The sequence below is a fragment of the Alosa pseudoharengus genome, unplaced genomic scaffold, assembly GCF_046254945.1.
Source record: "Alosa pseudoharengus isolate Yale_2024_CS ecotype anadromous, Long Island Sound unplaced genomic scaffold, YU_APseudo_1.1 YU_APseudo_1.1_scf_8, whole genome shotgun sequence".
Classification (NCBI taxonomy): Eukaryota; Metazoa; Chordata; class Actinopteri; order Clupeiformes; family Clupeidae; genus Alosa; species Alosa pseudoharengus.
This window is the reverse complement of record NW_027468870.1, coordinates 14,840,534-14,854,437: the sequence shown is the minus strand read 5'-3', so window position 1 is coordinate 14,854,437 and position 13,904 is coordinate 14,840,534. Positions and strand designations below refer to the sequence as shown.

The 13,904-nt window shown below is 42.3% G+C and overlaps 1 protein-coding gene across 1 annotated transcript; it reads right to left on the bottom strand.

The window, feature by feature from the left end:
• Window positions 1-12,334: 12,334 nt before the first annotated feature.
• Window positions 12,335-13,288, bottom strand: LOC143111892 (olfactory receptor 10G4-like). Its single transcript, XM_076274144.1, has one exon. The coding sequence runs from the start codon at window positions 13,286-13,288 to the stop codon at window positions 12,335-12,337; it is 954 nt and encodes a 317-aa protein (XP_076130259.1).
• Between the last annotated feature and the right edge of the window lie 616 nt (window positions 13,289-13,904).

Below are 13,904 nucleotides of genomic sequence, written 5' to 3'. Positions count from 1 at the left end.
TGATTTGGATCCAGAAGGTTGTTCTGTGAAAGGAAGTCAGAGACCTGTTTGGAGACTGCTCGTTCAATGCCTTTGGATAAGAAAGGCAGGAGTGAGACAGGGCGGTAGTTCTCGACTTGAGCAGGGTTGAGAGAAGCTTTCTTAAGTAACGGTGTTACCCGGGCCGTTTTGAACGCTGTTGGAAATGTGCCGGAGGTTAGCGAGGCATTGATCACGTGTGTGATAGCTGGTGCGATGGTCGGGCTGATGGACTGAAGTAGGCTCGTAGGTATAGGGTCCAGCGAGCATGTGGTAGGACGGCTGCATGTCAGGAGTCTAGATACTTCATTCTCGGAGAGAGGCGTGAATGCTGAAAAAGATGATCTAGCAGTCCCTAGAGGTTGTAGGAGTGCGGTATCTGAGTCCGATGCGTTGAGTGGGCCTGTAGAGAATTTACTGCTGATTGCCGCCACTTTGTTTGTAAAAAATGAGGCGAGGGTATCTGCAGTAAGGCTGGATGGAGGAGGAGGCATCTGAGGGTTGAGTAGCGATTTGAAGGTTGAAAAAAGTTTTCGAGTGTCTGTAGCACTGTTGATTTTGTCATTGTAGAAAGCCGTCTTAGCAGCAGTGATGCTGGCTGAGAAGGAGGCCAGGAGTGTCTGGTAGTTTTTGAGGTCATCAGTTAGTTTGGATTTGTGCCATTTCCTCTCCGCGGCTCTGAGTCTGGTGCGCTGCGATCGGAGGGTATCATTTAGCCATGGATGAGAGTGTTTGGATCGAGCTGGCCTTGTGGTAAGAGGGCACAGCTCGTCTAGACACGAGCTCAGTGTGGAGCAGAGCGAGTCTGTGGCCTCATTAACCTCCAGAGAGGAGAAGGTGTTGAGTGGAGGTAGACCGGAGGCAACCACAGAGGAAAAGTGCGTTGGAGACAGGTTCCGGATGTTGCGGCGGAACGTGACCATCGGCTGAGGAGCCGGAGGCTGTTCTGTCAGGCTGACGTTGAACTGGATGAAGAAGTGGTCAGAAAGATGGAGAGGCGTCACCGTGAGGGTGTCTGTGCTGCAGTTCCGAGTGAAGATCAAGTCAAGCTCTTTGCCAGCTTTGTGTGTCGGTGGGCTTTGAACCAGTTTGAGGTCAAAGGAGTGGATCAGGGCCAGAAAGTCCGCTGAGCCTGGGGCATCTAAGTGGATGTTGATATCGCCGAGAAGAAGAAGCGGACAGTCATGCTCAGGGATGGAGGACAGCAGAGTGTCAAGTTCATCCAAAAAGTCGCCTAGTTGGCCTGGAGGGCGGTAGATGACCAGCACGTAGAGTTTTGCTGGGGCGATCACTGTGATGGCATGGAATTCGAATGAGACATATTTGTTTGAAGGCAGTAGCGGGGTGAATTTCCATTTGTTGGAGATCAGCAGGCCCGTCCCACCTCCTCGTCCAGATGGACGAGGGGTGTGGGATAGTGTAAGGTTAGTGGAGAGTGCAGCCGGGGTGGCTGTGTTCTCTGGTTTGATCCAAGTCTCAGTGAGAGCAAGGAGTTCCAACGAAAGATGGTTGGCATAGCCAGCTATGAAGTCCGTTTTGTTGACTGCGGATTGACAGTTCCACAAGCCCATGGAGAAAGAGGTTTCTGTAGGTGAGGACCGTTTAAGTTGCTGTAGGTTAAGGCGATTTCTGCCCCTTTTGGCATGATGCCGTTTTCTGCGATGGCCGGTGATAACAGATATGGTGGAATGGCACATTTTTGCCTTTGTCGGCGCCTGTGCTCGGTGAACTTGCACAGGTAAACTTGCTTGTCTTGACCGCGTCCGTCTTAAACGAGGACGGCTGAAACGAGGGCTGCCGCTTACGCTGACGCTTCAGCTACAGCCTCTATTGTTATGCTGACAGGAATTGCCTGCAGCTGTCCTCGTGTCTCACTAATGATGAATCAGCGTAGACCGCCCTCTGACGTTCACACAGCTTAGATTGTTCAAAAGGGTGTTAATTACTGTCAACTGAAAGTCCGCTCGCTCACACCGACCGAAACTCGCAGTTTCAAGTAGCCTCCTCCCTCAGCTGTTTCCAAACGCCCAGAGTCCAATTGTAAACAGTGAGTGGCCATCCTGTGATGTCCCCGAGATGATAGATGTACTGGTGGCGCACGAGCAGTAGGACATTGTTTTCATTTCAGGAAGAAGCACAGATATACTATAAGCACATGTTATACTCGCAGCAGTAGTAAACATTATATCAACAAATGCCAGATGAAGATGTACATGGGAGAGTGCAGCCGTCTGTCTGAAACAGTGTTGGTCAAGTTACTTGGAAAAAGTAATTAGTTACTGATTACTTATCCAAGAAAGTAATCTAGTTACTTTACTGATTACTTATTTTCAAAAGTAATTAGTTACTTTACTATTTACTTTACTTAATTACTTTACAAAAACACACTAGCTATACACAACCTGAATACGCTTTTTTAAAACTTGGTTTTATTAGTTTCAATCTTAACTTTTTGGTGTGTAGGCCTATACTCCTTCATTCGAATAGATGTAAATAAAATACAGCAAAAAAAATATTAAAACCAAAGTCTCTATTAACATTTACATCTTTTAACAGTTGCAGTGCAGAGAGGAGTAATGCATTTACCAAAACAGAAAATGATGTTGCATGCCACATTTAGGCTGTTCTAATGTCAAGAAGAGTATGTGTTTGAACTGTGTGTGTGCAGTGCCGCTGCTGGCTATTTTGGTGCCCAAAGCAGAACTGTTAGTTTAAAATATTTCTTAAGAAATACTACTAATTTGATGCAGTTTAACTCATTTATAAATGGTGCACTGTCACTTTAAGAGCATCTATACAACTCTCATAATGATCAGCTCCATTCAAATATAAGCCTATGGCTAGTCCACAAACTCCACATTTGGCACTATATTAGCAATAGTCATGATATTAAGTTGGTATAAACAGCTAGCTAGACATTTTCTGTTTGCAATTAAAAGTGATAGCCTATATGAGCCTGGTAGCACCTATCTGAGTGGAATGTGTTTCAATCGGCATAGGCTACTGTGCTTCATGTAAATGCTTAGTTTAAGGCAGTGGTTCTCAAACTTTTTCTTTCATTCCCCACTTTGATCAAGGGGGCCTTTTCGAGCCCCACCTGTCCCTCATTGCTCTAAGAAAGTGGTAGGTCAAGCTTAAAATTGTCAAATGTATTGAAATAATGACAAGTTCTAAATATATCCTCTTCAGCAGAGTTAAAATCAGCTGGTGCTGCAGATATAATAATAAATAAATACATAATGTGCCATTGTAAATTAAACACACATATTTCTGTTTTCCAGCAACATATTAGGAAGCATAAGCCAATATTTTACAGCATTTTACAATATATTCAATGAAATACCAACATGCTGCATTAAATGGATCCATAATCCAGTCATACTGAGCACTGCTGGTTGGGAAATATTTTTTAAATAAACTTTGCAGGGATGTGATGTAGGCTTATAGGTTTAATACATGGGATCACAAGAGTGGCTCCCGAAGCAGACGTTTCAGCGATTTCACTCAGATTCTCAAAGGCATACTGTTGCGATCGAGGCACCTGTCCCATACCTCAAGCTTTTTGGTGAATGCAGTAATCTTATCTGCTAGGTGAGGTAGGTGCTTGTCTTTGCCTTGTAACTGGATATTTAACTCATTGAGCTTTCCAAATATATCGCAAAGATAGGCCAGCTTCAAGAAATGTTCATTAGTGAACGTGCTTGCAGATTCAAACATGCGCTCACGCTGCCTTGACACGAGCGCTTCCCTATGAATAACACATGCGTCCATTGCGCATCGGGTGCTACCTTGGCCTAGGCTACAGATAAAAAAATAAAAACTCCTGTTTTTCGCGCCCCACCTGGCATGTCTCCGCGAACCAGTAGAGAAACGCTGGTTTAAGGGAAACGAATTATTGAAGACTTCAACACTCACCAGCCCCATTACAAAAAGACAAAGACCACATTATATTTTTGCCCATTTTCCAAATCACAGTGAATGCAGCCAGAATATTATAATGCCCTGGCTCCTGTTATAACAGGCCAATAGGCTACAGGGAACCCGCGACGTCCTCTATTTTCACCTGTTTCTGCAGCCTTCATGTCGGGATCTGGGGGTGTCTCAATGAGTTTCACATTTCTGTGCCGGCTTGCTAGGCTTGCTCAGATTTGAGGTGGAATTTTTCGCTGTAGACAACATGTTTCTTCCCATGAAGAGTGTACAGCGTTAATGTTTTTTTCGTAATGTCTGAACTGCAATGAATTAAATGCTCCATGTTCGCGCTCTCTCCTGCACTCCATGTCTTGCACACGTGTGTCTGTTGTTTACATCTATATCACGCAGCTATAGCCTACATCATTGTCACGAGTTAGTCTCACAAAATCCATATGGCAAAATCCCAAATTCTTTTACTGTCTATGGCAAAATCACGGTTTAGTAACGCAGTAACGCAGGCTGCTTGCAGGAAAGTAAAGTAATCTAATTACTGTTTTTGTAATTGTAATCCCTTACTTTACTTGTTACTTGAAAAAAGTAATTGGATTACAGTAACGCGTTACTTCTAACGCGTTACTGCCCATCACTGGTCTGAAATTATAAAGCTCATAATGATGGAGCCAAGAAGTTCAATACAGAGACTCTGACTATTGAATCATTTGTGGTACCCATGGTTGCCATATAAACACCATTCAAAGGTATCCAAAAGATATCTATCCATAGTTCATCATAACAAAGTCTGGGTGATACTGAGTTATCCATCACTTTACATGGTAGAAGTCTTCAGTTTCCCTCATGATTCATGACTGTTGGGTGTTCTTCTTTTGAGGGGACAGCTTGTCGGATTTTATATGTAGTCCTATGAAGGTCCGCTGGGTTCATCGCTGTGGTCTGGACCAATAGGTTTTAGGTATTCACATAACAAAAGATCACCAGTTACACAAGAACTGGTGGTTGCAGACCCTTGGCCTTACCTTGCAACATTAACGAAAGTAAAATACTAGGCTACACAGTACAAATTGGCTAGGACAGACAGCAGGAGGGAGGTTGACCCCTCAACGCCACCCTTTCAGGTGGATCTGGCCTATCCGTCTGTCCATGTAATGTCAGAGGCCTGGCATGAAATAATCAAGAAACACCTATTAGGTTAGGTTTGCAATGTGAACATGGTTATACACTAATGAAAATTAAATTCTGAATGAAATATCTTTGCCTAATAACCCCCTAATTCATAGGCTCTACTGCACAAGCTTGAGTTTAAAATGGTGTGTAGCTGCTTGACAATTATCTGTGCAATATGCGATCATTGCCCCATTTGAAATAGAAGAGAAAAATGTCTGAAGAGCCAAAGAGAAAGAGAACTACCATGTACTTTGGAATACATGTTGGATTATGACATCTTCACTCCAAACGTAGGTGATTTGTATAACCAATAATTTAGACTAAATGATCTATTTCTGGCCCACTGTAGCATGTAATTGCAGTTTCTGTGACTGAGGGACTTTGGAATTTGTGACATATGAGGTGTCATCTGAACTTGTAATAGAGAAATGATGTATATATAACGACCAAGATGGCGGCGCGGATGCATCGTGACGCCCTGTGTCTCTCCGGATTTTGCAAATTAGTGGTAATATGCTTGTTTATTTCAAGTATTTTCAGTAAAAACAGTTTAGCGTACGTATCATACACCCGACAGGAACTTTTGGACATCGGTATTCCCGGACGCGTACTCGGGACCTGTGCTGTGCAGCTGACTGAGGTTTGGACTGACATATTTAATCTGTCACTAGCCCAGGCGGCTGTCCCCGCGTGCTTTAAAACCACATCCATCGTGCTGGTGTCAAAACACTCCACTGCAACAAGCGTTATGACTTCCGTCCAGTTGCACTCACCCCCATCATCATGAAGTGCTTTGAGAGGCTGGTCCTGGCCCATCTCAAGACCTGCTTACCACCCTCACTAGACCCCTTCCAATTCGCCTACGGTCAGAACAGGAGCACAGAGGATGCCATCTCTACGGCACTTGTCCGGCCCTTGACACGGCCCTGTCCCACCTTGTCACACCTTGACAATAGCAACATCTATGTGAGAATGCTGTTCATTGACTTTAGTTCAGCATTCAACACCATCATCCCCTCCAAACTGATCACCAAACCCAGAGAACTGGGCATCAATACTTCCCTCTGTAACTGGATTCTGGACTTCCTAACCAACAGACCTCAGTCTGTTAGGTTAGATAATCACACCTTCTCAACCATCACCCTGAACACCGGTGTACCACAGGTAGAGCTTAGATCGGGCCCAAAAAATCAAGCCCGACCCTACCCGAGCCCGTGCACATTGTGCCCGAACCCGACCCGGCCCGACACATTAACTGTAATTATGAGCCCGAGCCCGATTTAAACCCGACATTTTTTAAATACGTGGGCCATTATAACTGACGTTCTCAACTACAATTCCGAGCTGTTTGAGCTACAGAAATCCGTTTAGAATTATATTTTATGAATAATGCAATAATGAAGAATGTAGGCTAAACTATGTTTTTTTATTCAGAATGGAATGGATTGCAAATAAATCCGAATGAAGAAACGTAAGCCACTTACAACGTAAAAGTATGTCCCTGCAGCAAAACTCAAGGCATTTCTCTGTGAGGGCTTGCCTCGCTCTCAGGTGTATGCTTGGAGAAGTGACAAAAGAGGACATTGAAGGCTGGCTATCATTATTTCTGCCATGGCAAGCCTGCTTCATGTTCATCAAAGTCTTTTTGCTGTCATAGGTGAACATTGTGCGCACTTAATGCACGCAACAAAGCATACCTGACAAATGCATAGCCTACCTCCGACTTTTCTCCAAACTTGCTCGAAGTTATTTCTCCTGTTTTCATTTTTTTTCTTTACATCTTCAAGCTTCACGTTGCACTTAAACTACACAATACAGCACAGCAGGCCCCGTGTGATGCGTGCGAGTGGAGAAGCTGCGCATGATACGTGTTGCGCAGATGACAATTTGTAACTCTGAGCCTAACTTGTATAACTTTGTATACACTTGTTACTTAGGCCTACTTTGTTAAATATATAATATTTCTGAGTCTGACTATGGCATAGCTTTAGCTCCCTACCCAAGTAGGCTAATGATTTAAAAAAAAAAATGCTTGATCAAGGACCCGGCCCGGCCCGAGGATAGTGGCTGGAAATATCGGCCCGACCCGGCCCGCGGGTCGGGTCGGGTCAAGTTCGGGCTCGGGCAGAGAATCTAAACTCTAACCACAGGGATGTGTGCTGAGCCCTCTCCTCTACTCCCTCTTCACCTACGACTGTACACCCGTAAATGGCTCTAACACCATTCTCAAGTTTGCAGACGACACTACGGTGATTGGTCTCATCAGCAACAACGATGAAACGGCCTACAGGGAGGAGGTCCAGCACCTTACATCGTGGTACACTGACAACAACCTGGCTCTCAACACCAAAAAGACCAAAGAGTTCATTGTGGACTTCAGGAAGTCTAAAGCTGGCACACACACCCCCATTCTCATCAACGGGACTGAGGTGGAGCGTGTCCACATCTCTGAAGACCTCTCTTGGAACCTCAACACCTCTACCCTGATCAAGAAGGCTCACCAGCGTCTTTTCTTTCTGAGGAGACTAAAGAAGGTCCACCTGTCTCCCCAGATCTTGGTGAATTTCTACAGCTGCACCATCGAAAGCATCCTCACCAACTGTGTCACAGTTTGGTATGGCAACAGCTCTGCCCGCGACCGAAAAGCACGGGTGGGTGGTGCAAACTGCCCAACGCATCACCGGTTCCTCGGTCCCCTCCATTGAGGCCATCCAGGGCAAGCGATGCGTTGCGTAAGGCGTGCAGCATCATCAAAGACTGTTCTCACCCCAGCCACAGACTGTTCTCCCCACTACCCTCCGGGAGGCGTTACAGGTCTCTCCGCACCCGAACCAGCAGGTTCAGAGGAAGTTTCTTTCCTGCGGCTGTCACCTTACTGAACTCTGCATCCCGGTGACAACCAATCAACTAAGCCCCCAACCCCCCCCCCCCGCCCGATGCTTCCTTGCCTGTGCCTGTTGAGTTGTCCACGACTTGGCAACCTTGACAGGGACTACTGCTCTTCATACTATCTATCCTGCACATACACTTATTTTTAATACTCTTATAATGTTACCGTATCTGCACTACAATGGTACTGTTACCACACTGCACAAAGCTGTACATACTGTACATATCTGTCTATATGGTTCATACTGAATATCCATATTTATTCTGTTTTTCTCATAATATATTCTGTTAATACACTGCATATATCTATATTATTCTTACTGCTATTATATTGTTACTGCTACTACTTTGCACATATCTGTACATGTTGTTCATACACTGTTCATATCACATAGCCATATTTATTCTGCTCTTATAAAGTATCTGCTAATACACTGCACATATTTATAGCTAACTTATATTACTCTAAACCAACTTCTGTAAACCAACTACATACTACTGTCTACACTGCATTACATTTCTTGTCCTGCCTATACTTTGTGTATCATATTGCACTTTTCTGCTTTTTTGCACTTTTGGTTAGACGCAAACTGCATTTCTTTGGCTTTGTACTTGTACTCTGCACGATGACAATATAGCTGAATCTAATCTAATCTAATCTAATGTGTGTAGTGGATTCTACATACTGCAAAGCTAAACTGTGCTGCCAGCATAATATTGCTTAGCTTAGCCATATGAATAGCCTGATATTGCCCTGTATCAACATTGGGGGAAATAGGGCTGGTCCATACAAAAACTGACTGGGTGCAATTTTATTCCCACTCCGACCCTGATTGCTGTCTAATTGCTGGCCTACATTGGTCTTTAAAATTGCTTGGCATCTAGTCTAGTATATCTAGTATATTATGCATCTGGATAGTACTTTGGTTGCTGCCCTATTTTAAGTTTAAGTTACTGTTGAGGGTCAGGTACATCAAAAGTCTTTTGATGTACCTGACAAAGACCTGAGTGGTTAAAACGTTGTACCTATTAAATCACCTTGGGAGCATAGAAGGGAGCATAGAAGCGAAGCTAGCGAAGCGGTCATATAATATAATGATTTTTTTTCATCATCTACTTCCTGAATTTTTGGTCAACGATACCCGGGACACCGAAACACCGGTGCACATGAAATTTGGTGGGTACGTAGCCCCACTAGACTTTTACGGAAAAATTTTGTTTCGTCCCCGGGGTCCACTCCCCCCCCCCCGTGCTGGGCCCCCCGAACCGCAAAAAAAGCATTTTTTCCTAAATAACTACCTGAACCATGGCACTGAGGATGAAGAATCTTTTATGGTATGTTGGTCTCAAGGGCCCACATCAACCTGGCCCATAATCACTCATTTGTGATTTGCACCCCCCCGGTAAAAAATGATAATGCAATATCATTCTGCTTTAATCGCCCCTATCTTCAGTTAAGATGTTCAGAACTGCACCAAATGTTATGTGTATGATTGACCTGGCATTCTCTGGGGGAAACCCCCCCCTAGAATTTCATCCATGGGGGGGTCTAAAAAAATGTAGGTTATGTGTACATTTAGTGACTGTACACTCATTGTCCTGTAGATGGCGGTGCACACATATACACATGCACACACACAGGCACACAAGTACTATCGGTATTAGAACGGCCGATACATAATTACAAATTCAGTAGGATTAAAAGAAAGCCAAATATTCATCATCATCATCATGGCTGCATTTCCAGTATTGGCGATACGTAGTCGTTTGTCCACTAGATGGCGCATCGTTGCAGTGAGACGTAATTTTGTTGGAAGTTAAAAGTGGGTTGGAAAAACAATGGACGCTTCCTACAAGGACTGTAGTTTACCGCAGAGAACGTCTAATAAGGATAGGATGATGTTCACATGAAATGTAATTCCCATTTCTTCTTGAAGCCGAAATAAATCTGAGAATGTTTATCGGACATGCTTGGTTTTTACTGCAGGTACGTTAATCTTATAATATCAATAAGGACCTATAGGTACAATAATGTTACCGTTAGCGTTGGTTGAGTGATGGAGGCCAATTTGATTGATTGCATTTGTAGAAAACTATAAATACGGTTATACCAAGCAAATTGATAGCAGCACTGTAATTGTATCTTTCGACTGTCATTTGTTGCACGTGCTACAAAAATCATTACCAACGTTACACCGGTCTGATACAGTTTTGCCTATACATGCGTGAGACTGAGACGCTTGTTTATTTGTTTTAAGTGTGTGCAAGGTGTGAGAAGGGAATCGATGTGCTTTGATTCCAGCTTGGTAGTTGTAGTCTGTGAGATTAAAAAGCATGTGTGTGTGAAGTATCCAAACAATGACAGCTTCATTTCATTATGGCTGCTTTAGCAACACACCTTAAGCTACTGTGTAGTGGGTCCCATTTAGAAGTGGCTACTTCATTCGTGCTTTCCTTGACTCATGGAGCTGCGTGAATTTAATTACAACTTTTCGCCACGATATGGCAGTTTAAGTCCGCTTGATACTGTAAGGCGTAAGCCATTGGTTTCCAAAGGAGATTTTATTTGTGTCGCCAGCATAGCCTATTGACAATTTATGTTGTAAATAGGCCTACCTTATAGGCCTACCTGTAGCAGGGAAGCTAACAGCTTTCTATTATGATCTAGTTTGTTAGTTACAGTTTTGTCATAACTCCCTGATGCATTTTTGCATTTAGAATAGCCAGAGCGTGGATATCTCAATCGGAAAATTAAACAATATCAGGTGCCTATGGACTAGGCTGGGTGAACCCAGCCTGATCTGCCCGCTATTTATCTTTTGATTTCTTAAAAGATTGAGCTTGGTCTGGTGAAAGCCAGACTAGCTATGGACCTCAGTTACACAATGCAAGGGAACATGAATCAGCCTATATTTGCACGAACAATAACGGACAACAGCTCAACAGTCTAGCGACGCATTTCATCAAGGCCCATTTGGACATTGGTTATTTGCACCACTGGTTAGATGTAAAACAGCATTTCGTTTCAGACTACTGTTACTTAATTTGTGCATTGACAATAACGTTTAAGACTTCTGTTACTTAATTTGTGCATTGACAATAAAGTATCACATGAACTAAAGATGACTAAAATCTTATGTAGAAGAAGAAACATTCACAAAAAATCCATCCATCCAAAAATGACCTTTGTTTTTGATAGCTGTTGAAAACGGCATGGAACTGACAGAGATCTTTTTGTTTATTAATAAATAAGTAAATAAATAAATAAATAAATATATAACATTATGCTGATACCTTTTGCTTTTCCCAAATACAATGTAGCCTACAGGTGTACATGACCTTTCATCAGTCCAGTTGCAATGGATGAACTGTGATGAACTGCCCTACTTGTGATTGTTTAGAGATTTTAAAGGTTTTATAACAATGCTACACATTTTTTAGCTAGTGCTACAAATATATTCACCTTTGCAGCGCCAGTAGGCTACTTTCTGTGCGGCCCGCACACACACACAGGCATGCCAAACAAGCATACACAAAAGTTTCAAGAGTGGGGGATGGAGTAGAAGGTGGAGACAAATTGATTAGTGTGATTTATTTTCGCGGAACGGATGTACAGGACTGAGCTGCTGTCATATTTTGTACCGCTATGCGGTACATCTATTTAGCAAAATTATTGAAAAAAATAGTCTGTAATCAACTAACCACCTTCCTATCACAAAATGGGTATTTTGATCACTTTCAGTCTGTTTTTTGCCAATCAAAGCACTAAAACAGCTCTTAATGTTTTAAATGGCATACGCCTCAATACAGATAAAGGCAATACATCAGTCCTGATACTATTGGCAGCATTTCACACTGTTGATCACAACATATTACTACACAGATTAGAACACTAGGTGGATTCATAGTTATATTAACATAGTAATTATTAATGGAGTCTATATAGTTTCATATAGAGTACTGTATATATAGTTATATTTTAGTATTCACTTTGGACAAAAGGATCTGCCAAATCCTATAACCATAACCATAGTTATCAATCTGGTTGTTACATTATAATGCAACAATGTGAAGACAGTTGAGCAAAATAGGAAAAGTCTAATGTTACATACATGCTACCTGTTCCCCATAGAAACAGCATTAGCTCAGTACACAGAGTAGTCTTTATTGATCAATCAAGAGCATCAAGGGCAGTATATGACTTGAGCCAGCACATCTTATTTTTTAAACAGCATTTAAATTCATCACTAAAGTACTGTTTCAGATAACTGAAAACATTGTGAGAGAATAAGCTACTGTCATTTTGTAAAAATGTAATGCTTTCACTTAGTCACTTGATTTCAACACGGTTTTTAGTGAAGAGGTTTATCAGGTGTGTTCTCAGTTCTTTTGTTGTTAGACAGTAAATTATAGGGTTGATGAGAGGTGGCAGCGTTGAGGCCACGATAAGCAGAGCATTCCTCTCAGTCAGGTTGAGTGTCACACCAACTCTAGTGAGCAGCACAGATACCAGTTTAGGTGAGTAGTAAACAGAAACCACAATGATATGTGAAATACAAGTAGTAAACATCTTCTTCTTGCTTCCCTTGTCTGAGAGTCTTAGAACAGTCCAGACAATAACAACATATGTCAAGAAGATTAGAGTAAAATGTCCGCCCAGAAGCCACAGCCACCAGCCCACGATACTTGGGATTGAAAAATAAGGCCCAGGGTTCACACATCCAGCTCTTATCATTGCAGCATAGTCACAAAACACATATTGTATTATGGGCTGGCAGTATGGAACATTGTATGCTGCTTCTGAAATTTGACTCAATGATAACATTCCTATTATCCAGGTAGCCACAATGCTCATGATACACCGTCTGTTTGTGAGAATAGTGATGTACCTCAGTGGCAAGCTAATCGCAAGCATTCGATCCACAGCCATCCATGTTAATGTCAGAGTAGAAGTAATATCCCCAAGATGGTAGCAGTACATACCAGTGAAACATGAATAGAAGGAAATTCTTTTCATTTCTGCAAGAAGCACAGCTATCATTGTTATACAAGAGCTGGTGCTAAACATTATGTCCACAATGGCTAAATTGCAAATTAATACATACATTGGTGAGTGCAAACGCCTGTCTGCAACTATTATACTCACATTTGTGCCACAACCAACCAGTGTAAGAACATAAGAAATAAGAATTAAGGAGCCAAGTAGTTTCTGATGAGAAAGATGATCAAAGCCTGTAATGATAAACTCAGACACCCGCACAGCTGTGTCATTTTTGGTCCCCATGTCATAGCACTGTTAAGTGTCTGCAGAAAAGATTCTTTTATTATATAGCCTGCCTCACAAGATTGTTATGGTTATGCTGCCCCCCCCTCCCAACACACACACACACAGGCAAAGATAACACAAACCTTGGAAATAAATACAAAAACAACCCTTTATTGTTGCTAGTGGTTTTACTATGGTCTACCACAATCACCAACATAAAATAGTTTCTGATTTAAAAATCCAAACACAGATGTTTGCACACATTTGGGCATTTATCCGGGCTTTTGGGTGCCTGGTAAACCCCATACACAGCAAAGAGGTTAGCTGACCAATCTCTTTAATTTGTTGGCTTACAGTAGTTTTATAGCAAAGTTATGAAAACACCATTTTATTAATGAATATTTCTTCTGTTTAATTCCATGTTCTACTCCTGCAACTCCTTGTAAACTGAAGGTCTTACATGTTTTCCCCTTTGTTGCTCAATGATTGTTGAAAGTAATTCTTGCCTACATGATGTATATTTCACAAAACGGTCAATGTTTTTTAAAAATATGTGTTTTTAATCCATACTCATATATGTTTTTGCAAGTCACTGACAAGTCTGGAACTGAAAATCGTGTTAAAGAGACTAGAA